Genomic DNA, 12,829 nt, shown 5'->3' with positions numbered 1-12,829 from the left:
GGGGAGAGGGACCAGGTCAGCAGGGACTGGGTCTTCCCTCCACTCTCAGACGCCCCTTGTTGTACAGGGGTGATGACTGCCCCTGTGTGGTGGTGGCTTGGACTCTAGCTGGTCACGATCCCAAACTGTGCAGCTGAAAGTAACAGCTCATAAGCATTCCAGGCCCTTGGAGGGGCCCAAGGAATCATAAACTATCAAACAAGGGCAGGGACTTTTGCCTCTGTCCTGTTAGTGCCTGACCTGGACGGTGACTGCTCCTACAGTAGGTGCTCAATAATCAGGGTAGAATTGATGAGTGAGTTAAACCTCCAAATAGAATGTGAATGCCTATGCAAGAATCGCCAGCCTGGGCCTTTAAGAGTAGAATTATAGTACTGGTGGTTCTTAAAAGGACCCCAGTCTTTCTGGATGGGGAAGAGGCCCCTCTACCTCCATGTTGACTGTCCTGCCTTAGATGGGAAGTTATTGGTGATTTGGACTCTGGTGAGGCTGAGAACAGTCCTACTCCTTCTGGAAGACTGGCAACCTCGGCTGTTTTTTCTTCCCCAGGGCATGAAGCAGCCTTTGCTGCTTTTCTCTGCTGTCTCTGCAAGATTGGGGTGCTGCGGGTAGATGACCAAATAGCCATTGTCTTCAAGGTGTTCAATCGGTGAGTGAGCCAGGCGGGAAGGATGGCTGCCAGTGGAAGGAGAGGCCAGGGAGGTGTCTTTCCTCCTTGTTGCTGTCAGACTGGGGACAGGGGCCTAGTAGGAGCTCCCGAGTGACTGTGAGTTCTCTCGTTCTGTCCCATCAAGCCATGACTGTGAATGGGGTGTCCAAGACGCCTCCTTCTGAGAGCCTCAGATTCAAGTAAAAAGTCAGTGAAGGGAAAGGTACATAATGGCTTGATGCTTCTGTGGCATTTATCATGTAGAGGTTCTTTTTAAGCACCTTACATGCAAGTCTTTTAATTCTCATGACTACCCGAGGAAGTAGCAACTGTTGTTTTCATTTTACAGATGAGGAAACTGAGGCATAGAGAAATCAGGTCTCTTCACTGAGGTCATGGCCAGCTGAACCCAGGCAGGCAGGCTCTGACCTGTTCCCCTCACCACCCAGGCCACCTCCCTGCACATGGGCGTGTCTCAGTCACCAGAGGGCGTTGACACGTCCGTTCTGGGCCCCACTCAGGTGCTGCGGAAGCGGCAGCTCCAGGGCAGTTCCTGAAGGGATCTGAGGGGTGAGCTCCTTAGACCCTGGCGAGAGAAGCCCCTGCCCGGGCTCTCACACTGTTAGGATGTCATGGCACTAACCCCTTTCCCGGTTGGTGTGTCGCCTGTTTCCTGGGCCAGAGGAGGCTGAACGCGAGAGAGAAAATGAAGCTACATTATTTTGAGGGTATCAGCTGATATGTAACTTTGGCATGTAGATTTTAATTGACCTGTTACACTCCTCGGTGGTTCTTTCTAGCCTCCTCAGCTCTACTGGCTGAAGGGTTGAGACTGTCTTTCTGCTTTTTGCCACCCGCCTGCCTTTCCCCGCCCTCCGGTGCAGGTACCTTGAGGTTATGAGGAAGCTCCAGAAGACATACCGGATGGAGCCGGCTGGCAGCCAGGGTGTGTGGGGCCTGGATGACTTCCAGTTTCTGCCCTTCATCTGGGGCAGTTCGCAGCTGATAGGTACTGAAGTGGGGCACAGACCCCCCCCCCCCCACCCCCGGCCCTCCTCTCTCCCCTCCTTCCTTCCCGTCCCTCCCAGGGCATGCGCTGACAGCTTGTAAAGCAGGCATTGGACCAGCTATTGATGGAGCCGGCTTGCTGCCGACCTGCTGCTGCAGCCGGCGGCGTGGCAGGCCAGGGAGGCGAAGGCCACGCACCACCGAGATAATGGGAAGTGACACGGGCTGGGTTGAGGGCACGCGCCTGGTGTGAGATGCGCCCCTGCTCCTGGCCACAGCTGCAGGGTTTTGTGTTGAAAATAAGGGGTTCTTTTGATTCGGTGACCAGCGTCATCCACTGTTATTATCGAGCTGTGCACAGGGGGCTGTCAGGGAGCTGCTGCCAGATGCTGGTCTGGGGCCCGCCCACTACGAGCCCGCTCTGGTGGTGGCTCCCCTCACTTTCCCACGGGCAAGCCAGAGTGGGTGAGGGTTCCATGTCTACTTGCATGTAGAATTAACTGCCTTCAAAATAACATTAGTAAAGAGCCCTTCTCCGGTGCCAGGCCCTGCTCTCAGTGCTTCAGGGAGATCATCTCGGGGACCCTGGGCAGGGTCTTTGCCAGCAGACGGTCAGCACTGACCTGTGCAGGCGCCATGCTGAGGGCTTTAGGGCGGTGCTGATGGTTAGGTACCTTCCCCACCCCTAGCCCTTACAGGGTGTTCTTTTCCCCCACTGCATGGATGAGGAAACTGAGTCGCATGGCTGGAAAGAAGCAGAGCTGATACTCATTACACTAGAGTATACACACAGGGCCATTTATTGCTTCTGCGAGATCAAGTGTTGAGGGCGCAGGGGCAGATCTTAGGCCCTCGGGCGGGTGTTAACAGGGCTGGTCTGCTGTGGCCTGGTGGTGCCAGTGCCTGGTTCTGAACCCCAGGGCTCTTTGCTGTTTCCAGACCACCCATATCTGGAGCCCCGGCACTTTGTGGATGAGAAGGCTGTGAACGAGAACCACAAGGACTACATGTTCCTGGAGTGCATCCTGTTTATCACCGAGGTGAGAGGAAAGGAGTGAGGAAGGAGCCCCCGGCAGCCTCCGGGCCAAAAGGACTGAGGCTGGGGGCTTTGGACAGAGGAGCCAGAGCTGCTCTCTGAAGGTGGCAGGGCCAACCCCTGAAGTAGGTTATTGAAGAGGAAGCCCAGCTAGGCCTCTCTGAAAGGCTAAGCCACCTTCTGGCTGTCCAGGATCTCCTCCCCTAGATCACTTTCTACTGGAGCTGACGGATTAAGACCTGGTCATTAGGTGGACTTGGTGACCGATGAAGCAGGTCTGAAGGGTGGGTGGGTATCAGCATCTCTTGAGTGGGCCCCCCAGTGTCTGTATAACTACGCGTATGTGGATGTGTGTAATGTAGCCTTTGCGGGAGTTGGAGAGACCGGAGTGGACAGCCGGACAGATTTCTGTTGAAGGGACACACCTCTGTTGGTGTCTGAGGACGGGCCACATGAAGTGCTGGAAGTGAAAGTTAGTAGGCCTGGACCCTCAGGCCATCCAGCAGGGGTCATTTAGGTGGGTGTTGTTAACCTGCTAAAGTAGGATCTCCCACAGTGCAGCCTTGGACCACTTCCTCAGGGTCACCTGGGGAGCTTGTTAAAATGCCCTACCTCAGCTTTCTGAATTCGAATCTTGGGGGCAAACGCTAGGACCCTGAATTTAAACACATGACATGAGCCAGGTGACTGTGCATCAAAGTTGGGGACCCACTGCTTTGGGGCTTCTCAGGAGGCCCTTTCATCTTCCCTGCCTAGTGCCTGACCCCCACAGACTTCCAAGGGGTGCCCTGGCTCTGCCTCTTGCAGAGGTCCTGCCCCCATTCTCTTTCCTGACACCTGCACACATTCACCCTGGCCCCAGCGACATCCCTGGCACACTTGTGGATCCCCCCTCCCTGTGGGGGCTGCTCTCTCTGCTGCCCATTGTGTCCCCTGAAGAGGGGGCCGCCCGGTTAAACAGCCGTAGTTCCAGGCTTTCCTGGTCCCCATTCTGCTCAGGCCCCTGCCAAACTCCAGAGGCCAGAGGGGAATGACACGTTTTTCCAAGTCAGCAAATGAAGCCTGTTCTGACGGCTGAGTGGCCGCCGCTTCATTCTCTGAGATCTGCTGCCTTCAGCACTGTAGGCAGCGCAAGGTCGGAAGGACTCCAGGGCAGCCTGGCTCGCTGCCTTGAGGGCCAGTCACATGCTGCTGTCTCCAGACTAGGTCAGGAGGGTCTGCAGAGCCCCGGGACACCTGGGCCTGGGCGGGGAGAAGGGGTGGCTTCGCTGGCCCCCCTAAGAGGCTAAGCCTGTTAGGCTCCTCCAGGTGGCTGGCCAAGCCCCAGGGCCCGTATCAGTAACTAATGAGGTAGAAGACCAGGCTGGGCCTTAGGGAATATGGGAATTGACTCCGCGTTAAAATTTTGTATTTTTGTTTTTTTGGTTACGCTTTATATGTATGAAAACCCAAAAGCCTTCCCAAAATTTGGGACGCAGGTCTTCTGCTAGAGGAAATCCTACAGTGGCCGCTAGGTGGTGCTGAAGACACACTGAACTTAGCGGGGGTTTTGAAAACAGTTGAGGGAGAGGCCTGAACTGGGAGGAGGCTGGCAGGCCTTCACATTCTAGGTTGTTCTGCACCCTCTGTTCAAGGCCTGGTTCTTACCCTGGGTCTGGGTGCCTGGGCGTGGTGGGAGACGCTGGATGCTAGCAGGGGCATGCCCCAGAGCTCAGAGGGCTGGCAGGGGCCCCTCTCACCTACTTGGCCGGCCCTGAGCTGGCTGGCGTGGTTCCTGTTGAAGGCACATATTGTGCTAGTTCTCCAGAGTCTGGGCTCAGCACCCAGACAGGGTTCTTGCAGCCCCTCCGTGTGGTGAGGGAGGCCCGAGGCCTGAGCCTGGCCGCGGGGCCCTGACAGGTGCGAGGGGCTCTGTGTATCATGGCCTGTGTGCTGTGGCTGGGGTGGGGGCCGTGTTGCCTCTGCAGATCCAGGGATTCACTAGGGCTGGCGCAGCTAGGAGACTGAACAGACAAGCCTCGGACAGGGGACCCAGCCAGCCTGGGACCTGCCCTGGTGGCCCTGGGCCTCCTGCACAAGGCCCTCAACCGGGCAGGCTTCTCCACCTCAGGAAATGCAGCCCTGGCGCCTTTAAGAGCCCAGGGCAGGCAGGAAAAGAATTTCAGTTTCAATCTGGCTTCTAAATTTGGAGTTTTGGGAAGGGAGGGATCAGATTTCAGCTGGAAGGGAAGGAGCTGACAGGAAGGCGCTGTGTAGAGCCTCCCCCCAACCCCATCCCCCCTCAGTTACTGACAGAGGAACCATTTACAAAAGGCCGATTCTCTTGGGAGTGGAGAGGCAGGAACGCAGCGTCTGTGAGTAATTTCCTGCTCAATATGGCTGCTCTGACTCACACAATTCCCCTGGGGTCACTGCGGGACTGCAGCTCTCTTGCTCGTTCTAGCTTTCTCTTCTCCCTTTGTGGCTAGAATGAGCTAATTTTTTTTTTTTTTGGTCTTCTCGACCCCATTCCTTTTTCCCCTCATCTGTTTTCCTTTGCAGAGTTGCAGAGGCACCTTCCAAAGGACTGAAGGGTGGGGGTGGCCGGGGTGGGGCAGCCCCTCTAGAGAAAGCATCTTTGGCCTTTCCAGGGAGGGGGCCAGGGCCTCTGGGGCCTTGGGGCTCAGGCCTACCCCTGGCTCTGCCAGGATGCCAGAGAGGCCTTTTGGCTTGCCATCCCGTGCCCCTAGTGGGGAAGACTGGCCCAGCAAGCAGAGCCTCTGGTTTCCCACGCCCCCTTGCTAGCCTTGGCCAAAGAGCCCTTGCTGAGCAGACTGTGACTGTGACAGAGGCCGGCAGGGTGCCTCCTGGGTGGTTTCTCACAGGGCTCAGTCCAGAGTGAGACTGGTTCTATAGCTCCAGTGATCCTGAGCTTCTCAGGGCCTGGAAGTGTGCAAGGAGGGCTGGAGCCTGGGCTCCTCTGGTGGGGCAGGGCGCCTGGGGGAGGGGCGGGGCCAGGGGAGGATGGGGTGGAGCTTGATGGAGTGGGGCTTGGGAACAAAGCTCCATGAGGCCGAGGGCTGGCACCTGCAGGCTGGGGGCTCCTGGCTGCCCTCCTGGAGGAGGGAGTCTTAGAGAGGAGGGGGACGTCTGGGTGAAGGGACCAGCCCAGGAAAAGCCCAATGGGGACCTTGGGCTGTGGCCTCACTGCTCAGGGAAGGAGCCCATTGTCCTTCCTGAACCTGGGGGTTGAGATAGGTTTTTGGGGGCACTTGGGCCAGGGAGGGAGATGATGGGTAAAATGGCAGCTTTTTCAACTTCGATCTTGCAGTTTTGTAAGAGTTGCCCTCACTGGGCGAGTGAGAGAGTGGGTCACCAGGCGAGTCCACAGATGTGGGTGAGGACTTTGTGCTCGTGGGACCCGCACTCATGCCCAGTGTGGAGAGAGGGCTGAGGGACCCCCATCCATCCCTTCTCCCTAGAACAGCTCTCCACCAGCCCCGCCTCCACACACAGCCTCTTCTGGAACCTTCCACCTACTCGAGGTCCAAGTCTGCTTTCTCGCCAGCTCAGCCTCTACTTTTCAGACTCTCTTCTGAAGCCTGCGCTCAGAAGTGCTGAGCCCTGTCCCCCAGCATCAGCCGGGAAGGGGGCAGTGTGGAGGGGATTGTGAACTGCCTGTTAATAAATACAGACGTGCTGGCCTTGTGCTCTCTGAGGGGTGCACTCAGGCACATGTGCTTTCTCGTCTCAGTGCTGGTTTCTGAGATCATGGGGGCTCCATTGGGCCTGCTGCAGGATTTCTTCCAAGAGGAGGGCCTGGGACCATACGGTCCTTGCTCCTGCCTGTCCCTTGCTGCTGGGGTTGCCATCCGTCCTCCACTCGGCTGGCAGGTCACGCTGGCTTTCTAAAGACCTTCTTCCCGCATCTGCTGCAGGTGGTCCGTGTTTTTCCCCTCTTTCTTCCTCCCTCCGCCTGCCATGAAGAGGGCAGTCAGGTGCTTGGGCTTGGTCCAGGCCCTCTCCCAAACCATCCCTTCCCTAGGCTCTTCCAGCTCTGCCTGTGGCAGGCCAGGAGAGACCCTGTATCTTGCATGTGTGTGTGTGTGCGTGCGTGTGGGCACATGCACACACGCTCTTGCCTGCACGACTGCCACCCCATAGGTGCATGCTGCCGCCTGGTCTTCATGAGAGTGTGTCTCTGTATATATGTCCGTGTGTGTTTGTATGCGTGCGTGTGTATGTATGTGCTTACATGTGTGTGTGTACACGTGTGTGCTGGAGCAGCCTTGTTGCAGGGGAGCAGGGGGTAGGCTCCAGGGCCCACCTCTTCAGCTTGTGAACTCTTCTTTTCCAGATGAAGACAGGCCCGTTTGCAGAGCACTCCAACCAGCTGTGGAACATCAGTGCCGTCCCCTCCTGGTCCAAAGTGAACCAGGGTCTCATCCGCATGTATAAGGCCGAGGTGAGCAGGGACTGGCTGGCACTCTCGGTTCTGGCCCCACCCCACTGTTCTGCTCTCCATTCAGCTCTGAGTTGTGCGCGAGCCCCTTCTGACACCTGAGGCCTCTGAATCTCTGTCTGTGGGATGGGCAGTCGGAAAAGCCCTGTGACTGAGGCCAGACCCTGCTGATCCAGGGTCTCTTCCCACTTGTCGGATGGCTGGAGGCCCTTCTCAGCTCTGTGTCCTGTGGGGACGTGAAGAAGGAAACAGGCCTGGGAAGAGGCTGTGTCCTTTGGAGACATCATCCAGAGTGATGTTTCTCCCACTTTGGTGTGTCTGATGGCTGGGCAGGTGGGAGGTCTTGCGGGGAGGCCTGGGGCTGCATTTTTAATAATCGCTTCTGGGGCCCTCCCTGCTCTCGGGTCAGAGCAGCAGCGAGAGGTGTGGGCTTCCGGAGCTCCCCCTGCTGGGAGGCGGCCGCCCTCTCTCCTGCCCCCTCTGCTCGTCCTCCTTGGCACCCTTCTCCCAGCCAAGGACGTGACTTTTTCTCTGGCAAGTAGGGAGGAGACATTTCTTCCCACCCTGTCCTTTCCTCTAGCTCCTTCGACATCTTAGGCAGACCAGTCCTAGAACTGCTTGACCTTGACCCGGGAGGGCCTGGTGTGAAGTCCCTCACCCGGAGCAGTGGGTCCCAAACGCCCCTCTTTTCACCCTTCAGCTGGTGGTCTCACATGTTGCCCTGGAGGTGCTCCTCTCTTGATCCTTGGTCATCCCTCTCTGGGGAAGGGGGAGGTTGTCTAGGTGGCCTCCTTACACCCAGAGCTCACTCAGGGCTGTCAGCAGAGGCAGAGGAGCAGGGAGGGCAGGGTGCAGGGCGCTGGGTGCGGCTGGGAGTACCAGTGCTTCCAGGGGCCTGGACCCCTCTGCGGCCCTGAAGGGGTTAAAGGCACTGGACTGACCAGGCCTGCCCCGCTCCCTCCCTTCCCCCCCCCTCCCCCTGCGGTCCCCTTCCTCTGGACTTCACATCCTGTGTTTAGGTTCCAGCCCACATGCCTCTAATCTGAGAGGAGCCCTTGCTGGGGCTGGGCAGGCACCCTCCACGCTGGCCCTTCTGCTGGAGCGCCCCCGGGGCAGTGTCCCCTGTGTGTTCTGTTGTTCTCGACCCCTCCCCACCCCAGTCCCACAGTGGGTGCTGAAGGGGTCTCCCCACCCCCACCCCCATAGGCTGGACTCTGTGGGGTCTTTCCTGCCTGGACTCTTAGATGCTGTCCTTTTGCAGGCTCTTACTTGAGTGACTAAACTTATCTTGACCTGGGGCCCGAAGGGCGAAACAGGAGGCCCTGCCTCCGGTCCCTACCTGTGTCCAGAGGCAAAAGAACCCTGGCTGACAGGATGAGGGAGGAGCAGAGTAAGACCGCAGCCCTGATGGTGCCGCACAGACACGGCGGTCGAAGGTGGAGCCGTTGTCCATGTGTCTCTCCCTGTTGAACACAGGAGGTCAGCAACTGAAAGCTGCCCGCAGCTCAGGACCAGATAGAGGGAGCGCTGAGCAGATAACCCAGCGCCCTTCCTGAAACCCAGAAATTATGGCTCTGGGTGCACGCAGCCTGCCAGGCACTGTGTGGTGGCCGTGCCTTGGGAGGACAGCCCTGGCACTCGTGGCCTCATGAGTCCCTGTGCCCTGCAGCACCCGTTTCTAAGTTGCTAGCAGGTCACCCTTAGTCTGTGATCCCTGGGGCTGTGGAGTCACACGCTTCCTGAGCAGAGGAAAGCGAGGTAAGGACTCGCTCTTCCAAACGGGTTCCGGTCCTTGGGGACCTCCGAGGCCTGCCAGTTCTGAAGTGCAGATGGGGGTTAGCAGAGGCCAGAGCCCCAGCCAGAGTTGGCCGTGGGAGGGGGAGCTGGTCCCCTGAGCTGCCACAAAGGCCTGTCGGGGCCTGGCATCAGATTGGGCCCAACTGTCTGCACCTTCAAGCTACCTGTCTTGGCCTTTCTGAGCGGAAGAACCAGATGCTTCTTGGCCCTTGTGGGGGGTGGGCCTGTCTTTCCTAAGGGCTGGCCCCATGCTGGTGCTCGCTTTAGAAGGGTCTGTCAGGACCCGGGAGTCACTGGGAGCTGGGAGGGCTGCCCGCTGGCCTCAGTCCGGCTGAAGCAGTTGCTCTGTCCAGAGCACAGGTGTTGCCGGCACAGGTCAGTCCGGAGAAAAGGCCCGGCCCAAGGCGCCTCTGCTGTGACCCTGGAGCTCCTCTTGCTTTGCCCCAAGCAGCCTTTTGCCTTGAGCCCAGTTCCTCGCCTCCTCTGGCCCTGGGGAAGCTTGTCTGGGGGGTCCCTGAGGGTGGAGTGAACAGAACCCCTGCTCCAGTCCCCTAAGCCTCTTGCCTTTGTAACTTCTCAGGCCTGAAAGCTAGAAGCAGGTTGACCTTTGACCCTTTCTGGAATTCCAGGGCCCTGGGGGGCCCCCCTTTGACAAACTCCTACCACTTCCTCCATGACCTAAGCACAATGGCAGCTGCCTTTGCCTCTGGCCTGGATCTGCTGCTCCTCCCTGCCCAGGGGCCACCCCCAGCTGCCTGCCCCCCACTTTGTCTGCCCCAGGCCCAGGAGTCTGACTGTGGCCTGGAGCTCTGCTCCCTCACACAGCTTAGCTCCCTATCCTTCCATCCCCTTTCAGGCCTTGTGGACCATTCCCTACTCTGAGACACACACACACACACACCCTGCTCTGACACACACGGACACCCCTCTGAAACACACACACACACACAGAGCTGGCAAAGGCCCCCTCATCTCTCTGCTGCTGGCTCTTGAGGTCAGGGACCCCGGGCCAGCGCTGGCCTTTGTTCCTCTGAGGTAGCAGGAGGAGGGGACAGTAACAGGATGGGACCCTTGCCCTCTCTGAGGCCAGAATCCTGTTCCAGCCCAGCCAGGAGGTGCACATCCTGCCTGCCTGTGCAGCCAGAGTTCTGAGAGGAGGCCCCCCTCCCTCGCATGCGTGGGGCTGCTGCCTGTGCAGTGGGCTGGGGTGGGGGGTGGGGGCGGGCTCTTCCCTTCCAGGTCCCGCATGGCGCGGCCACAGTGCCTGGGCCAGAGGGCAGGCCCGGGGCCCGTCTGCCTGGGGCCCAGGCTCTGCTGCTCCCGTCTCCCTTCCTCTGCTGCAGCCCTGGGCCGAGGCCCTGGCCCAACTGACTTCAGGGAGCCATCCCCTTGCCCAGTGCGCTTGTTCTCTGCCCTAGTACTGGGCTGCTGGGAACTGCCCTGTGGTGGGGGGAGCGGGGCGCTGTCAGCCGGTTCTTCCTGTCTCACTCTGAAGTGCCAGGATGCCGTTTTCAGCCTGGAGAACTGAAAAGTGGGAAAACGGGTCTGGGGCCCGTCTCAGCTGGTGTCCCAGGGTGTCCCCATGCCTCTTCTCCAGGGCGGGCCCTGGGCAAGGGGTCCCCATGGTATGGAGGGTTCTTTTCCCCTCTGGGCCCCAGCTTGTCCCTTTGGGCCTAGTGGTGTCACTCGGCTGCCCCTCTTCTTGGCTGCTGCCTCGTGGGGTTGGGCTGCCTTCTCCCCCCATCTCCTCCCTCCCTCTCACTCTCCTGTCCTCACCAGGGCCTGGCCTGATTGTCATGGAGTTGGGGGGCTTTGGGTGGGAAGGGCTGGTCAGGAACGGGTGGGAAGCTCTGTTCTTCCCCAAAGGCTTGGGGGCTGCTCTGGAGCCAGGCCACTTCCCGGGCCCTGGGCGGACACCTGCTGCAACCTCACTGCTCCGGGCCTCAGGAGCCGTCCGAGGGTCCGTCCAGGGCCTGAGCAGCTGGGCGGGCCTTGCCCGGGCGCCACGCAGCCCTCACCTGTCCCCTCTGCCCCGTCTCCTCGCAGTGCCTGGAGAAGTTCCCTGTGATCCAGCACTTCAAGTTTGGGAGCCTGCTGCCCATCCATCCCGTCACGTCGTCGTGCTGAGTGGCCCATCCCGGCTGCTGCTCCCGTGCCTGCCCTCCCCGACTCCAGCTGCCGCCCCCTCCCCACCCCCTCCCCTTGTTCTTTCTGTTTGATGAGAGGCTGTTTACTGGGGTGGGTGGTGAGTGCGGGGCTGATGGAGGCTCAGGGCATAGGGCTGAAGGACCGAGGTTGGGACAAGTGACCAAAGTGTGGCCAGTTTCCCGACTTGCCCTGTGGTGGACGGGCAAGGTGAGGGGGCCAGCGCAGGGTCCCGGGCCCCGCTCCCGTCCTGGCCTCCCTCTCCTTCCATTCAGTCCCATCTGAGCCCAGGCCGACCCGGCCATCATGGGGCGGGGGGAGGTACTCTGCCGTGGCCATCACTTTCCCTTGCAGGTTGCCTTTTTAGGGGTTGGAGCAGCTGCTCTCCCCACCGGGTGGGGCAGTTTCCTAAGCCATGTTTGGGTGGGTGTCTGGGGGTCCTGAGGGCTGGAGGCTGAGGCTGGCAGCAGCCAGGAGTGGGGTTGGGAAGGGAGGAGCGTGGACTGTTCTGGCCAGTGACCCTCCCAGCCCCTCCTCATGCTGACCCCTGGCCTGTGTGGGCCCCTGGCCAGTGCCTCATCCTTGCTCTTCTGCTCTCTGGCTCTACGGTGCCCTCTGGAGGGCCCGCAGGGCTTGCTCCCCAGGCTCTCCCTGGCTGGGAGCGGGTGGCAGAAACTCTGGAGGAGAGAGGGTGGGCCGGGGGCCGGTTGCCGCCAGGTAGCACCTGGGCTGCTCCCCGCATTCTCCTGTCCGGCTGCTCCTGCTCCCTCATTGCTGCTGCTTCTGCAAGCCTGTGACGCTGTTTCCCTGCCCCTCTCTCGGGGTGGTGGGTGAGTGGATGCAGGAGAGCTCCTCCGGGAGCTTGAGCTCCCTCGTCCTCCTGCCTCCCTGGACTCGCCCGCTGGGGCTCCAGGAGGAGCTGTGAAGAGGGGCAGGGGCAGGGCTGGGCCAGACTGGGGGGTGGAGGGGGTGCTAGCAATAGCTGGCCGTCTCCAGAGTTTTCTTCTGCGGGGAGGGCTGCTCCCAGTTCTGACTCTCTGCTGCCTGTTCTCCGTTTCTGGGCCCACCCACCCTTCTGGGAAGGGGGAGCAACTGAGAAGCACAAATGAGGGGCTTGGCCTTTGGGTCTGGGCCGATGGCCTGGGAACAGGCTGGGACAGGGGCTGCAAGAGTCACAGAAATAGTTTCCTAGGAGAGGCTCAGCTCCTGCCTCCCCCACCGGGCCCACACCACCGCCTTCCTGGCTCCTCCTTCCCTGCGCCCCCCGGGCCCCCCCAGCCATGGCGCCTTCATTGCTGTTCAGATTAAAGCCTCTGTTTTGCACCTGTCACCTGTGTGAGGTGTGTCTTTTCAAGCCACGTGCTTTTTCTCTCCACACGGCAGTCTGTCCCTCCATGAAGTCCCCTTCCCTCAGGCCAAGGAGTCTAGGGCTTGAGCTGTTTCAGCTGGGGTCTGGGGGGCCTGAGCAGGCTGAAAGCTGAGCCCTGGGTTCAAATCCTGGTTGTTGCCATGCCCAGCTACAAGGTCTTAGGTAAATTACTGATTCTTTCTGATCCTCAGCTTCCTCATCTATAAAGAGGGGATACTCACAGGGTGATTGCGAGGAGCCAGCGTGGGGTGTGAAGTTCTCAGCACAGGGCCTGGCATGCAGCAAACGCTCTGCGGTCACTGTGGCTGTTCCTGAGTCCCTGGGTCAGCCCTGAACCGGCCTGAGCAGTCATTGGACTGGGTCTGACTGACTGTGAGCCGGGTC

General features: G+C 59.7%; 1 protein-coding gene across 1 annotated transcript in view; it reads left to right on the top strand.

Annotated features, from left to right (window-relative positions):
- Positions 1 to 12,406, top strand: part of PTPA (protein phosphatase 2 phosphatase activator) — a 32,314-nt gene extending 19,908 nt beyond the window's left edge. The window contains exons 6-10 of the mRNA XM_061154431.1: positions 550 to 649; positions 1,534 to 1,658; positions 2,597 to 2,697; positions 7,030 to 7,137; positions 10,978 to 12,406. Of these exons, the coding sequence (XP_061010414.1) occupies positions 550 to 649; positions 1,534 to 1,658; positions 2,597 to 2,697; positions 7,030 to 7,137; positions 10,978 to 11,058 (515 nt within the window). The 3' untranslated portion in view covers positions 11,059 to 12,406. The remainder of the gene's footprint in view (positions 1 to 549; positions 650 to 1,533; positions 1,659 to 2,596; positions 2,698 to 7,029; positions 7,138 to 10,977) is intronic.
- Positions 12,407 to 12,829: the final 423 nt, after the last annotated feature.

Source organism: Dama dama, chromosome 11 (assembly GCF_033118175.1).
Source record: "Dama dama isolate Ldn47 chromosome 11, ASM3311817v1, whole genome shotgun sequence".
NCBI classification, from domain to species: domain Eukaryota; kingdom Metazoa; phylum Chordata; class Mammalia; order Artiodactyla; family Cervidae; genus Dama; species Dama dama.
The sequence above is the reverse complement of the archived record's forward strand: the minus strand, read 5'-3'. Positions and strand labels throughout refer to the sequence as shown.